This window comes from Anoplopoma fimbria, chromosome 9 (genome assembly GCF_027596085.1).
Source record: "Anoplopoma fimbria isolate UVic2021 breed Golden Eagle Sablefish chromosome 9, Afim_UVic_2022, whole genome shotgun sequence".
Lineage (NCBI taxonomy): Eukaryota > Metazoa > Chordata > Actinopteri > Perciformes > Anoplopomatidae > Anoplopoma > Anoplopoma fimbria.
Window position 1 is genome coordinate 1,789,066 of NC_072457.1, and position 14,600 is coordinate 1,803,665.

At 39.9% G+C, this 14,600-nt stretch overlaps 1 protein-coding gene across 1 annotated transcript in view; it reads left to right on the forward strand.

Annotated features, from left to right (window-relative positions):
• Positions 1-14,600, forward strand: part of LOC129095295 (voltage-dependent T-type calcium channel subunit alpha-1I-like) — a 151,667-nt gene that overhangs the window by 81,028 nt on the left and 56,039 nt on the right. The window contains exons 10-15 of the mRNA XM_054603689.1: positions 1,469-1,620; positions 4,008-4,193; positions 5,749-5,866; positions 6,680-6,835; positions 8,440-8,521; positions 10,506-10,679. Of these exons, the coding sequence (XP_054459664.1) occupies positions 1,469-1,620; positions 4,008-4,193; positions 5,749-5,866; positions 6,680-6,835; positions 8,440-8,521; positions 10,506-10,679 (868 nt within the window). The remainder of the gene's footprint in view (positions 1-1,468; positions 1,621-4,007; positions 4,194-5,748; positions 5,867-6,679; positions 6,836-8,439; positions 8,522-10,505; positions 10,680-14,600) is intronic.

The window sequence follows — 14,600 nt, forward strand, 5'->3', positions numbered from 1 at the left end:
CGTATATACAATATTTCATTATACTTTCTCAGACCATTGTTGGGAGTAAAAATGAAGTCTTTTAAGGTTTTGTTTTTCTCCAAGGTTTGAAGCAGTTATTGAACAATATTAATGGCAGCATCTGCAACATCCATCCATGTGTGTGTGTGTGTGTGTGTGTGTGTGTGTGTGTGTGTGTGTGTGTGTGTGCAGTTGTGTGAAAGAGAAAAAAAGAAGCTTTTGTCCTTCTCTTTGCCCTTTCCACCAATCAATTTGGAGCAATCGATCCATGGTGAGTAAAAGTGGCTGATAACAAGACAAAGTGATGAGGAAGCTGATGAAAGAAAAAAACGATAGATAGATGGAGAGAAAGCAAGAAATTCACATTTCTTTCGCCAGAGATGCAGTTGCTGGTCTGCTGTGTGTGTGTGTGTGTGTGTGTGTGTGTGTGTGTGTGTGTGTGTGTGTGTGTGTGTGTGTGTGTGTGTGTGTGTGTGTGTGTGTGTGTGACTAGGACTGCTTGTTATTTGTAGGTTTATGGGATAATGAGCAAAAGAACGGCACAGATGTCCACACTCACATTTTCTTTTCCCATTTGTGTTGTAATTTCCTCTCCTATTACCCTGTTTCTCCTCATCTCCCTCTCTCTTTTCCATTTCATGTCTTCTCTCATCTTTCTGCCTTCACCTTTTAGTTCCTCATATATTGTGTAATTGTCAACGGTAAAGCTTAACGTGGTCTTTTTGTGACACATCGTGTGACATTTGACCACCAACAGGTCAAACTTAACTTCCAACGCTTCACTTTGTAACCTTTTCTTCTTCCCTTTCTTCTTCTTCCTTTTCTTCCCTTTCCTTTTTCTTCTTCTTCCCTTTCCTTTCTTCTTCTTCTTCTTCTTCTTCTTCTTCTTCTTCTTCTTCTTCTTCTTCTTCTTCTTCTTCTTCTTCTTCTTCTTCCCTTTCCTTATTCCTTTTCCTTCGTCCTTCTTCTATTCTTTCTTCTCCTTCCCTTTGTACTTTCTTCTTTCCTTTCCCTCCCTCTCTTCCCCTTCCTCTTCTTCCCTTTCTCCTCCTCCTCTCTGGGCCAATCGAGCTCCATGCCGTCAAAAGCTCTAGTGTGCCTTTTCGAAAACAGAGAGAGAATCTGTTACCCAAAACAACGTAAAACCCCGTCAGCATGCTATCTTCACCAATGCTAGCGGTGCTAACAGCGCCGGCGATGGCAACAGTGCTGCCAGAGCTATCGGTACTGGCATTTAAATGAGCTAACCCCAACAAGCTCAAATGACCTCTGTACAAAAAACAATGTGGCTGCTCACCTGGTGCCAAAGTTTGTATTTTGCTAAACCACCTGTCAGAATGCAAGAGAAGGAAACTTTTTTTCATGCATCGTTTTAACTTTTAGTGCATGTTTTCCCTGCTTTAACTTCTTCTTTCCCTCTTTCTTGTCTTCTTTCTCTTCTTTTTTACCCGTCACTGTTCTCCGTCAGCCGGACGAGCTCACCAATGTTCTGGAGATCTGCAACATCGTCTTCACCAGCATGTTCTCCCTGGAGATGATCCTCAAGCTCACTGCGTTCGGCTCCTTCAGCTACCTGAGGAACCCCTACAACGTCTTTGATGGAATCATTGTCATCATAAGGTAATCACGCTGTATGGATACGTGAACATGTTCCTGAAATACTGAATAATGTTATTCAGGAAGCATACTTTTTTTTGCCAGGCTGTTAAATTATTCATGTCATGCTTTGTCAAGTTGTCATCTGCACTCTGCGTGATTCAAATGAACCAGCTGAATGTATTTGGATGCCGCGGCATCAGACAGCAGCAGACGGGTTTATATTTTTGTGTTTTGGTGAATGCGCCCCGGAGCTTCAGGTGAGTGGTTGATGCTTTGATCTTCTAGCTGTTTTTTTTTGTTTTTTTTTCTAATTCATCTGGCTGAGCTCCTTTTGTCTGTGATCCCCATTATAACCCTGAGATCAAATACAAATCAAAGCGGCTAAAACCGAAACAAGATCAAATGTGCAGCCTGTCACAGAAGATGCTTGTCTATTGAACATATCTACGTCTGTCTTCTCATCTCTCGCTCCGTCGCCAATTTCCCTCTCTTCATCTATCTGAATGTCCTCAGCTATTCATGCGGCGCTGCTCTTTAAAAAGTGCCCCTATTCAGTCTCAGAGCCGATGCTATTTTGATGTGCTAAGAGGAGCCTGTTGATGGGCTCCACCATTAGAGGACACATTTATTTAAAGTTAGAAGGGAATGGTTCTTTGCTCATAATCAATGCCGACCAGAACTCAAAGGAAAAGTTAGAGCATCTGTGATATCCGTTCTGTGGTTGTTCTGCAGCAGCAAACAGCATTTTTTTATTAACCCCAAACGCTAGAAGTTCACCGCTGCAGAAAAAGTTGTTCTTTCCTGCATCCAGCTGTGTTGTTCGATGTGACAATGACGTAGTCTGATAAAAGGAACAACTACAGGCTTGAATTTCTAGTTTCAGCTGCCGCCGTAAAGCTCTAAACGCTGCTGAAAAACAGGATTTCCTTCTTCTCTTCGCTGGTATCGTGAACTGAATCCTTTAATTGAAGGAGTTAACGTTTCCAAAATACTTTTGGTAGTTTCAATAACCTGAGAGGCAGAGAGCAAATGCCGAATGGTTGTTATAAGAGTGAGGTAGCTCATCTGGAGAAGGGCCAGTACTGTAGTGTGTCTGTGTGTGGGTGGGTGGAGGGAGTATGTGGTTGACCGAGAGAGAGCGGAAGAGAGAGGGAGGGTGTGAACATTGATTTTGTTAGACTTTCTCATTGCCGTCATTTTGACAGACAGTGTTATAATCTAATATTAGCCTACAGTTAATTATTTTATTTTTTTATTATCAAAATACATAGTCTACAGGCGTATTTAAGGTGGAGGCTGTGATTCTAATCCAATACACTTTCTTTCAAATTCAGCGTAGCCTCTATCTCTTCACGGTCCGCTAACTGTCCGTTCTGTGTGCACAATGAAAAAAAGTTTTCATACACAGCTCTGTACATGTGGAACAAACAAAGTGGATCAGACCGATCTGATGATCTGAAAACCTATTTTTGACTTTTTCAATTGGAAATTTGGACTGAGGACTGAGACAGAGGCACACACAGCACAGAGCCTGTGGTACTGTTTATGTATGTGTCTGTTTTTGTGTTTATTTAAATAATTAAAGATTGTTTATTTAATTGGTAATGAAGAGAAAATCCACCAAGTACTCTCTTCAACGGGGTAAATAGCGCATCACTCTTTCCTTTTGCACCAGTTGTGAAGCTGCAATGGCACTGCTCAGTGACCTCAGTGAGGCTACCAGTCCTTCAAAATGATGAAAAGCCTTCAGATGTTTCTGTCATCGTAGAGAGAATTCCTTCAATGATGGAAAATATTTGGTTAACTTGACCTCAAGGTTTGAATGTAGCAGTGAAGAAAGTGAATGTACACTCTACAGATTGCAGTTTGTGTTTGTGCACAAACACATGCTGCAGTCCTTAAAGACCAACAAAAGTGTCCGAGGTGTCGAGGGGGGCATAGAGGCAACATTAGACAGCTTGCACGAAATGCATCCTGGTATATGTAGGCACTGCCGGCTTTAATGGACTACATTTACCATCAGCACTGACTGGACATCCGTATGATTACTTAAGTTACCTCTTAGGTGGACACATATATCACTATAAGATGGGATAAACCAATTATTCCTTATGTTTCCCAAGGATGAATTCAGCTCAAATCACCGTGGCAACGCTTCCTGAAACACCTTATGAACTTTAGATATGAGTTTGTGTAATGATGATTGCCTTTTAGGTTTTACGGTTAAAGAATCTAATGATTAACATTTACACCAATGATTTTCAAACATCTATATGACCGTTTATAATGATAATCGATGGTACTGCAAACAATAAACTCAAATTCAAAATGAAATCAGCATTTCATATTAAACATTGAGAGTTTGATGATAACCTCTTTGTCTTCGTGTTCCTTGTTTCTCTTCTCAGCGTCTGCGAGATCGTCGGGCAGTCCGACGGCGGTTTGTCGGTGCTGAGGACCTTCAGACTGCTCAGGGTGCTGAAGCTGGTCAGGTTCATGCCAGCTTTGAGGAGACAGCTGGTGGTCCTCATGAAGACCATGGACAACGTGGCCACCTTCTGCATGCTGCTCATGCTCTTCATCTTCATCTTCAGGTAAGGTGATACACCTTATGTGTTGTATAGGGATATCTTTGTCTCTCTATGTATGACCCAAAATGCCAGGGTCACCTACAACTGGAAAATGTAACTAGAAGAAACACGTACCGATCAGGAAGGGATGCAAAATGACCACAAAGAAACATAAGCTAGAAAGGGATAAAAACAGCTGCAAAGAGACAATAAGAGACTCAGAACGATTATGAAAAGGGACAAAATAACCACAGAGACTCAAAATAACCACAAAGAGACACAAAATGACCACAAAGACACACAAAGCAACTACAAAGAGACACTAGATGACCACAAAGACACACAAAAAGACCACAAAGAGACACGAATGACCACAAAGAGACTCAAAACAACCACAGAGAGACACAAAATGAACACAAAGATACTCAAAATGACTACAAAGAGACATAACACAAGGGGCAAAACATCCACAGCATATCTACAAAAAGACCCCAAAGAGAAACTAAACGGCTAAACAACTATACATTCAGTGTTTTACTCAATGTAGGAGATGTGCTATTGCATTTTTGGACGTCAGTGCTCAGGGGCCTGTTATTGGAGTTATTTCTTCAGGGAGATGGTTAATTGTGTGTTTGTATGTGCTGCCTCCTATCTCTTTTATTTATTTATTTTTTTTAAGTCCTGCTCACCTGCTTAACAAGCTGCCATTGAAGAGCAGAAGGTCACAGTGTTCTGCTGCAGCTATTAACCCTGGGTGAAATATAACGAGCAGACACTTGAAGATCTGGTTATAATTTAACAAGCAGACACTTGAAGGACCGGAGCAACATAACAAGCAGACATTTCTAAAATGCTGAAGCTCCGACACAGCCGCACTCTGAGGGCCTAGAAGGTTCAATTACATGCTGTCCTTTGTTTGCCTCATTTTCAGCTTAATTTTCCACTTGAGCCAGTTCAGACGCTTACATATACAGTACACACAGGGTCAAGTTGCATGAACAAGCACTTATTATGATTTACTTATATACAAAGGAACTGTTATGCCAGGGTGGTATTCTGTGTGTTTGTGTCACTTTTAAGGTGGTTTGTGTAAGTACCTCCTAAAATGTCACATCCCAGATAGATTTCAAGGATAATTTATTGTCATAATGCAAAGGCTCTTGGATTCCCTGCAAGGAATTGTTATCTATATCTATAAATGTGTGCAATTAACTGCACATTAAAATAACCCTTACATTGTTTTTTAAATGTGTATTGTGGTACTTAACAGTGACAACAGGGCCATTGGAGTAAATGGTATCTCATTAATCTGGCTTTAGGGTTCAGCCATTTTTGTTATCCAAGCCAAGTGTTTGGTTTGAGCCGGGGTACAAAAACAAGCACAAGGCTGCGTATAAACGGCAGAATTTCTATAATTCAGAACCAGCTGAGACAAAGAAAAGCCTCAAACTCGATTCTAAAAAATGCTTTTCATATTAATCATGCTTAAAAAAGAACTATCAGTTAGATATAGAACATGATGCGTTTTCAGTGTATACACTATGTTAACGTCATCGGTGTCTCTGCTGTTGTGTTGCAGTATCTTGGGGATGCATATCTTTGGCTGTAAGTTCAGCCTCAAGACAGAGACCGGCGACACAGTACCAGACAGGAAGAACTTTGACTCGCTGCTCTGGGCCATCGTCACTGTCTTCCAGGTAATCAACACGGCACTGTTTGGATGAGAATGCACACAAACACACTGCAAATATCTTTGCGTATCTACTCGACTTATGACCAAATCTCTATATATGCAGATGACTTGCACATATTTCTTAAAGTCACTAGAAGGAACTTTCTTTTTCTGTTGATTTTGGCGGCCCCTGTGGATAAAAGAAGTAGTGTTTACATGAGCATCACCGCCTTCGTGCCAGACTCCCTTTCGAGAACCTCTCGTTTTACTTCAGCAGGATCTGGCAGTCTGCCCCGCTTAGTCCTGGTTCTCCAGGAATCTTCAGGTCCTGCAGCCACAGACGAACCACTGCTGGACTCTGAACTGAAATTTGAGTTTCTGTTGCCGCAAGGAAACCAACTCAAGGACTTTAAGAAATATCCAATCTTCTCGTTGATGGTCTTGTTTGCTTATGGAGGTCATTGGTGGCACCAGTATTACATTTACTCTGGTTCATAACCTTCCTTGTTGTAACTTCAAGATTGGATTCTTCTTTGCAGAAATCTCTTTAGACCCTTTTAACCTGTAGATCGGACCACCTAAAACGCTAACGATGTGAACTTTTGCATATTGGTTGTACATCAAATTTCTATGTCCCCTGTTATTCTCATCTTCAGACATATTTGAATGCCTATACAACAATTTCTAATAATCTATGTACAAAAAAATATTGAAGAATACTACGATTCTATGGAACTCCTTCTGTAAACGGCCATATGTTGTATTTGTATCAATATTTAATGAAATTGTTGAAGTGGTACTTGGGTACTAGATGTGTTTCTATATGTATTTTTCTCAGATTCTGACCCAGGAGGACTGGAATGCGGTCTTGTACAACGGCATGGCAGCCACTTCACCACTAGCTGCTCTTTACTTCGTGGCCCTCATGACCTTCGGAAACTACGTCCTCTTCAACCTGCTGGTCGCCATCTTGGTTGAAGGCTTTCAGGCAGAGGTAAACGATCTTCTCACGGCTTCAAACCGCCGTATGTAAGCTTGTTTTCATAATATATGTTTGAATTTGAAGTCGTTGATGATTGAGGTGCCCAGGCCAGGTCTGTTAATCTTATTCATTACTAACCTTTGGAAAATGCTAATTTGGTTCAACCTGCAGCGGGATAAGGTGACATATTTCAAATTATAACCGGCATGTTTTGCCCTCTAACAGCAACCGAGGAATTGGAGGAAATCAACAAGCTCTTACTTTCAGAGTTACTCAATAATTCACTCCAGACATGTGCCAAGTTTCTAATTTTGGGGGAAATTGTCATTAACCAAAGTGTGGCTGTAAACTGATTTACAGAAACGTTCAAACTTTGGCAGCTCTTCTATGTTTAGCATGTCTGAATGCACCCTCTGCATGACGTCCTCCTCTATGGACAGCTGGCGTCCATCCATCTGTCTGCGTTTCTCAAAGCCTAGACTTTGACCTTTGGCAGTGACCTTCACAGCTGGCAACTTTTCCCGACCGAACTTCATAATCACAGAACTGAGCAGATTGACATGCATATAGTTACTGAAAAAGGAGAGGATGAAGGTTTTTTTTCGTTTTTTTATGGCATTTCGAGAAAAAAGAAATACAGAAAAAATATTGACGATAATTTTATTTTAAGTGCCAGGCATAAGAAAAAACAGAATCAAAGGGATGTTTTTTCTTGCATTTTGAGAATAAAGTGGAAATGTTTAGAATATAGTTGAAGTTTTGAAACTTAAGTCATTATGTCGAGAATCCTTTACTAAGTTACAGCAAATGATTATAGACTAAGCCACTAGTCATGTAGAATGATTTTTTCATATTTATATATATTGACTGTAATCCTGTACATTCTGTGTAGAGGGTAAAAACTGAGCCAACACAGATTTTACACAGCATAACATCAAGTTTACACTGTAGAAATGATAATTACAGTATTTGTTACAATTATGATATTTATCTGAGGCTGTCTTAGCAGTCAAAACACCCTAATGGTGTATTAAACACGACAATGTGATTTGTGAAGCCTTCCATCTCAGCGGAAAACACTGGGAAACGATTGATGTCAATCTGCCTTCACAGTCAAACTGACAGATGTATTATTGGAAAAATGGCGCTGCGGCTGAGAAACCCAGCTGATTATTGTTCATACACGGATCACAGCATTTCCATATTCACGGCACATTTGAGTTTGAGGGGGAACATCGACACAAATCACGAAGCTTTGGATTGATCTTTTAGAAATGTCACAACAAAATACAGCCATCAGTCTTCTGCTGTCTGTCTGCCTTCCATTCTTCTGCTCATCCACACTGTGTCTACTAGCTGCTCACAAGGGAGTATTGAAACAATTTACTCCACATTTTCCCATCATGAAGGGAATTCCCGTTGGACATAACCAAACCTGTGGGTCTGTTAGAGTAGTGTGTTAATAATTTGAGGGTTTTCACAACCTGATAACCTCAGACATGTTGGTCAGAGAGAGCAGGAGGTCCAGATTCAAATATAATCTGTGAAATACTCTGTATCTTATTTTATCTATTCTCCCCCCATCCGTCTCCCTCACCCCCCTTTTTTGTCTCCAGGGTGATGCCAATCGCTCCTATTCAGATGACGACCACTCCTCCTTTGACGAGAGCGAGAAACACGACTCCATAAAGTTGTCTGGTGAGATGGTGGCATGTTCTATGGAAGATTATGAGTGCCAGGCTAAAAAGGGAGGAGGACAATTTCTTTTTTTTTTCTTCAAAATTTTGCATTTTCAGTATAAAGTCAAAATGTTGATAATAAGGTTGAATTTTCAGTATTAGTGCCAGGCAGATTAAAAAAACTATCTTTTTTTCACTTGCGAATACATTAAAAAATTTAAGTTTTAAATTGCAGTGTTGAGAATAAGGAAGAAGTATTCAGAATAAAGTTAAAATGTTGAGATTAAAGAACAAATATTGAGAATAAAGTTGACATACCATTTTGAGAATAAAGACGGAAATTTCGTGAATAAGCATTGAACTTTTAAGATTTAATAAATCTACTAGCGTTGTAGCTTTAGGTTTTTACTAACACCCTCACACTCTCAGTTTTACCCGTGATTCAAATAAGGAAGCACTCTTTCCCAAAGAAAAATAAACTTTTGAAAAGAAAATGGAAGAAACCTCAAGAAGAGCAACAGAGAAAGTAACCCTCTCTCAATGAGAACGACTAAAACTAAATCATACATAGAATGTAAACATATATGAAGACAATTTGTCCAAGAGGTGACAAGCAGTTTCAACTTTGTCTAATTGTACAGCACAATTGGCAAAAAATGAACATGTATAGGCTCCTGATTATTAGTCTAAAATGGTGGTTTGAAGATATTAAAAGCAAATCAACGGTTTCAGGAAGTTGGAAAATACCAAAATTGAACTCACAGATTTTCCCGTTCAAGTCAAATCTGAACAACAATCTGCTTCCATCTCACATTAAAGCCAGTAGTCTTTTGTTTTCCACTGAGGACTTATTCATGTGCTCAACCCAAAATACCAAAAGTAAGACAGAACTATGTGCCAAAGGCTTACAAAAAAAAAAACTATGAATGAGCTCTATCTTTATCCAGAGCTTAGATGAACCGGTTCCAGCCATGCAGAGCAGTTCAGAGAGGATTAAACAGGAGTTCAGAGAGCGACTCATGAACAGTGTGAGTGGGCTAATGCTGCAGAGAGATGAGATCTCTGCAGTGCAGTAAATAAGCAGAGGATGAAACCCTGCAGTCTGTCGTCGTATGGATGGAAATACAAGCAGGTGTTTTAATGTCTGTCCACTTAACACACAGCTTTTACCTCTTGCTTCTGTTTGTGTGTGGGCAGTGAGTTTTTTATTCTCTCCCTCGCTCTTCATTTAAGAGGCTTAAGAAGTGAGCCAACAGTCATATTATACTTTTTCTCTCTGTAACTTCAGCTAAGTGATGTTGTCATCGAAACCATTTCAAGGCATTTTATCTCTTGAGAAATTAAGTAGAATTGAGAAAACTTAAGTATGTCAGAAAAAGCTCCCTTTTTTAGATTTCTTCACTTTTTTTCCACTAATAGGAGCATAAAAAACCCAGAATTTAAAGCGTTTTTTTAAAACTCACAACCTGTCATGTCGTACAGCAGGAACATTACATTTATAAGTACACATTATAAAAGAAACCCACCTGGACCAGGTTCAGTTCTTCTATCAAGTCTTCATGAAGACTGAACCAGACCTTAGTTTCCATGTGAGAGCAACTAATATAGAAATAATCACTTTAAATAAGTCGTCAGTGGATATTCACAGAATGTATGTCAAGGATTCAAGGATCATTGACAGTATTGTCACCATGCAACACAGGGATTCACAGCAAAATTCAGTTGTAGCCCATTTGTAGCCCAACAAAACACATGACAAACGAAACCAAAACAGTAGCAGTAGAGGTTTAGAGTTTAATCCAAACCTCAGTAAGCCTGACATTTGACCTCCAGTTGTCAAATGTCATTCTGGAAAATGTAGGAATTCAATAGGTGAGATAAAGATAGAAAGTTGAGCAAAAAATCCTGAGACATCATAATGGAAAGTTGTGTAGATGGATGGCCGAACATAAACAACAAAAGCACTATTTCACCTACTCTATTTTCTGTTCGACTACCTCCAGACCCAAGGATATGCACGCTGACCCCCAACGGCCACCTGGAGCTGGGGGCCCTCTCGGGGCCCCTCTCGGGGCCCAGGAGTTCCTACTCCTCGGACAGACGGAGCTTCACCACGGAGTCCAGGAAGAGCAGCGTGATGAGCCTGGGAAAGAGCAGCCTGGAGAGACGCTCCCTCTCTCTGGTACACACTCCCATCCACCGACACACACCGTACTGAAGTCACGTATACTCTGAGTCACTGCCAAACATTTTAATCAGAGCTTTATGAATCATCAGCTCTAAAGAGAGATACATTGGTTCCTTTCTACAAAATGTTCATTTTAAGAATGGTATGAAAATCTATTTGCACAGATTAAAATTGCGTAGGATGGACGGAATGTTTACTTATATTGTATTTTATATTAAGTTGCATTAAATATGCGATGTGTTTGCCAAAATATCAAACCCAGAACCAGACAAACAAAAGCCAGCACAAGAAGTCTACTTGTAATGTTGGACTGATATCTCAGACATGAAAGCTTCCTGTTTGCATTTGATCACCTCAACAGCAGCTCTAGCATTTAAGGGAATTTTTTTGAAAGATTTTCTTTATTAATGACACTGTTTGCTGTTTCAGGAAAAGCAGAAGGCAGCCTAATTTGCTCTTGCGCTTCAAAGAACGAGCGAAATCGGCCAAAACAGTGACATTACATAACAATCATGAATTGTTTTCAGAATGGCGATCTTTAATAATCCTATATTTTATGTTGACCCTTGGCTCCATGCCACTATTATTAATTTAACGCTACAGCTAGTTAAAGGTAACTGGCTAACACTAGCTTAACTTTAACAGTTAGCTTGTTAGGCCAGCCCTGCCTAGGCTAGAAGAAAGTAATTGTGAGCTATACACTTTTGCTTTTCTACCGTTAGATCAGTTATTGTTTGCTCAAATCAACATTATTTGTAATGACACAGTTAGTATAATGGATCATACAAATACACTAATGGGGCAAATATCACATATTCAAGTTATTCGTAAAAAATATTTTCCATGCCTACCCACATCTTCTGGCGTCTATGCATTGACTTTGTATGTAATCTCGTTGCATGGAAAATTTGCTTCGTGTTTGGTGTGAATACAACACTAGCGGGCGAGCTAGCTGTAACTTAGGCACGTTGCGTGGATCTGGTGTTGGTTGCTAACAAAACGTTAGCCGATATAGTCATTTGCAACAGCAAGCTAGCCAATTAACCAGCTGGATCAGCCCGAGCAGTTTGGATGAATTAGCTTATATTATCCACTCCGGGCGGTATTTAGCTACGTTAGCTACACACTGTTGACGTGCCACTCTGGAGCCCTTCTGGATTTTCCCGCTAAAACTGTTGTACGACTCCTTAACATTGAAATCAGTCCACAAATTCTTATGGGGAATGAGAAAGTTGTGGACGGTCTCATTTTCTAAGTAGAATACGTAGGAATTAATACATGTAAATAAATAACAAAATGTTACAGTCATGGATTACCTAACTTTCTGCTGATAATATTATAGCAATTGCTGCCTGTTTTTGCAGAAAAACACAGTGGTCACTCAAAAAAATCTACAGTATGCTTTAAAAAAATCAATATTAGCATCAATGAAAGTACCACAAGAACAGATTTTGGGACCATGCTGTCCCAACACATGAAATTAGTCTAAATTAAACGCTAAATGGAGATTACCTTTGAGGCTAGAAGGAAGCATAGAAGGAAGTGATGGAACTTGCACTTTCATTTGTTATATATCTACATATTATTGCGCAGTCCTCCTTAGAAAGATAAGATCATTTCTGCACCATGTCATCAACATAGAACCGAATACAGGAGCCTGTATGTGCTTATAAAGCAGATTGTAAAAACACACAAACACAGTGGAAATGCCCAATGCGTCGATTCTACTGAACCAGAACCTCAGGAGAGAGAGAAAGAGAAACTGAAACAATTCCTCTAGGTATTGGCTCAGCATCCAGTTGCCATGGCAACTCGTATTAATTGACTGTTCCCCCCCTCTTCTATTCAACGGCAGAGAAAGTGAGAGGAGTAGAGCCGGAAAAAAAACAAAAAACTGAAGAAGAACAGGGAGAATCAGAGAGGAGGAAAGACAGATGACAGGAAGATGGAGGGGAGTGAAGAGCAGAGCAATGATGAGCTGTAGTTTCTCCCCTCCAGAGGTCATGAGGTTAAACGCTGTGGGTGTGGAAAATCCACTTCTCCGTGAAGCCTCCTCCTCTTCTCTCGCGGTTAATTTATATCGGAAAGCCACCGGTTACATCACTCGGAGCAAAAGTACAGAAATAATAAACAAGTGAGGAAAGTTGTTTGATGAAGTTTTCCTTCAGTTTTATCTGAAGCTCTGATAGCGTTTGATGAAATCACACTTCCACTTATGAATCCGTTCCGTCTGTCTGTCGGCGTTTTTTTTTTTTTTTCATGCAGCACATCAGACGTTGTTGATTGGACAAATTGGATGAAACTCGGGGCGAGTGATGCATCGCTCTGTTGTGTTGCGGCACAATCAAAATTGCATCAGTCTAATGGGGGGGGGGGGCTGCTTTGTCCATGTGACTTATGAAATCTAGATAAAGATGCATAGAGAAATGGAAGTTGAAGTTAAAAATCTCCTTTTTTAGCACCATAAAATTAAATGAAATAAACTACAATAAAAAAAGGAAAACTGATATGAAAACGATCATCACTGAATTTCCTAAAATTATATTCTTTTGTTTTTTTGAGACTTAAAGCACATGCATTTAAACAGATATAGGGACTCATTTGTGACCTAATATGGGTAAGAAATATTTAAAAACCTGTTTAAAGGTTAACAGTAGTTATCAATCCAAACAACAATATTTGAAAAAAGAAAAAGTGGGTAAGGATTGCAAAATGTTCCCTTTTCACTTCTCTTATCTTTAATGACCAAATAACCTAGAATTTATTTTCAGCAGAGCAGTCAGCTCGAGTTCAGTGTCAGCAAAAGTGTACCGAGACAGAAATCAATAGAACGTATAACACAATAAATGGGATTCAGTGACTGGGGGAAAAAAAGACTATTTGTTCAGTAACACATTGAATTGGTGCAGATGTATACGCTGTATCTGGAGATACACTGGACGTCAATGGTGATATTGAATCAAATTATCTCTGCATTAAAGAAGTTGCAGCTGTAGCACGTTTTCCAGCGAAGGAAAAGAGCCAGATATACAGAACGCTACTACCAAGACTGGTCTGTGGTTCTGAACAAATTGTCTTGACAGTAATACACACAGACACACTCGTGAGTGATCCGCAGTGCGGCCCTGTATGGACCGAGGTGCCGTTTCTATAGAGACGGATGCATCTGGAAAAACTGCATCAAGCCCGAGCTTTGAGTGGCGGCGTGTACGTTTCCGAGGGTAAAGCCCATCATTAGGTCTATCATGTGGAGAGGGTTAGACATGCGGAAACATAAACAGAACCGGTTACGTTCCTCTAGGTGGAACCGGCACTCAGGGGTTTGCATATTAAGCTAAATGACAGCCTGCTGGGTGCACTGCAGTCTGGATTGAAAAGCCCAGTTTATGACATTTGTTTGGTTTTATACCAATGTCTTTACTCATTACAGTTCTTCAGGCATGCTCTTTTCCACTTATCCCTGTTGCTAAATGTTCCAGTGATCTTTTACACAGGTGAAAAAGACCATGAACGAGAAGTCAACATTGATTTATTTGTCACGCAACTTGAGTACTTCAGTAACGGCACTTCTGTAGTTATTTCAACCCAAACCACGACCTTTTCCTCAACCTGACAAAGTAATTTTGTTTCCTAAACCTAACTAAGTTGTTTCCTGTGATGACGTTATCTTATTTTGAAAAGGATGTAGGGAAATTTGCAAAAGTGCTGCTGGACTTTCGTAGGAAATCGCGCCACAAAAAGGAAGAGAAAATCTTGCAAAACATCATACAAACTGTTGTGTGAGGAAAACGTTGAGTCGGTACTTTTGTTATGTAACTTTGTGAAGTACGTACGTTAGCGGACTTTTACAAACCATTATATTCATATGTACAGTACCTGTCTCACAACAACTTGTTCTTTCAAAGCACTT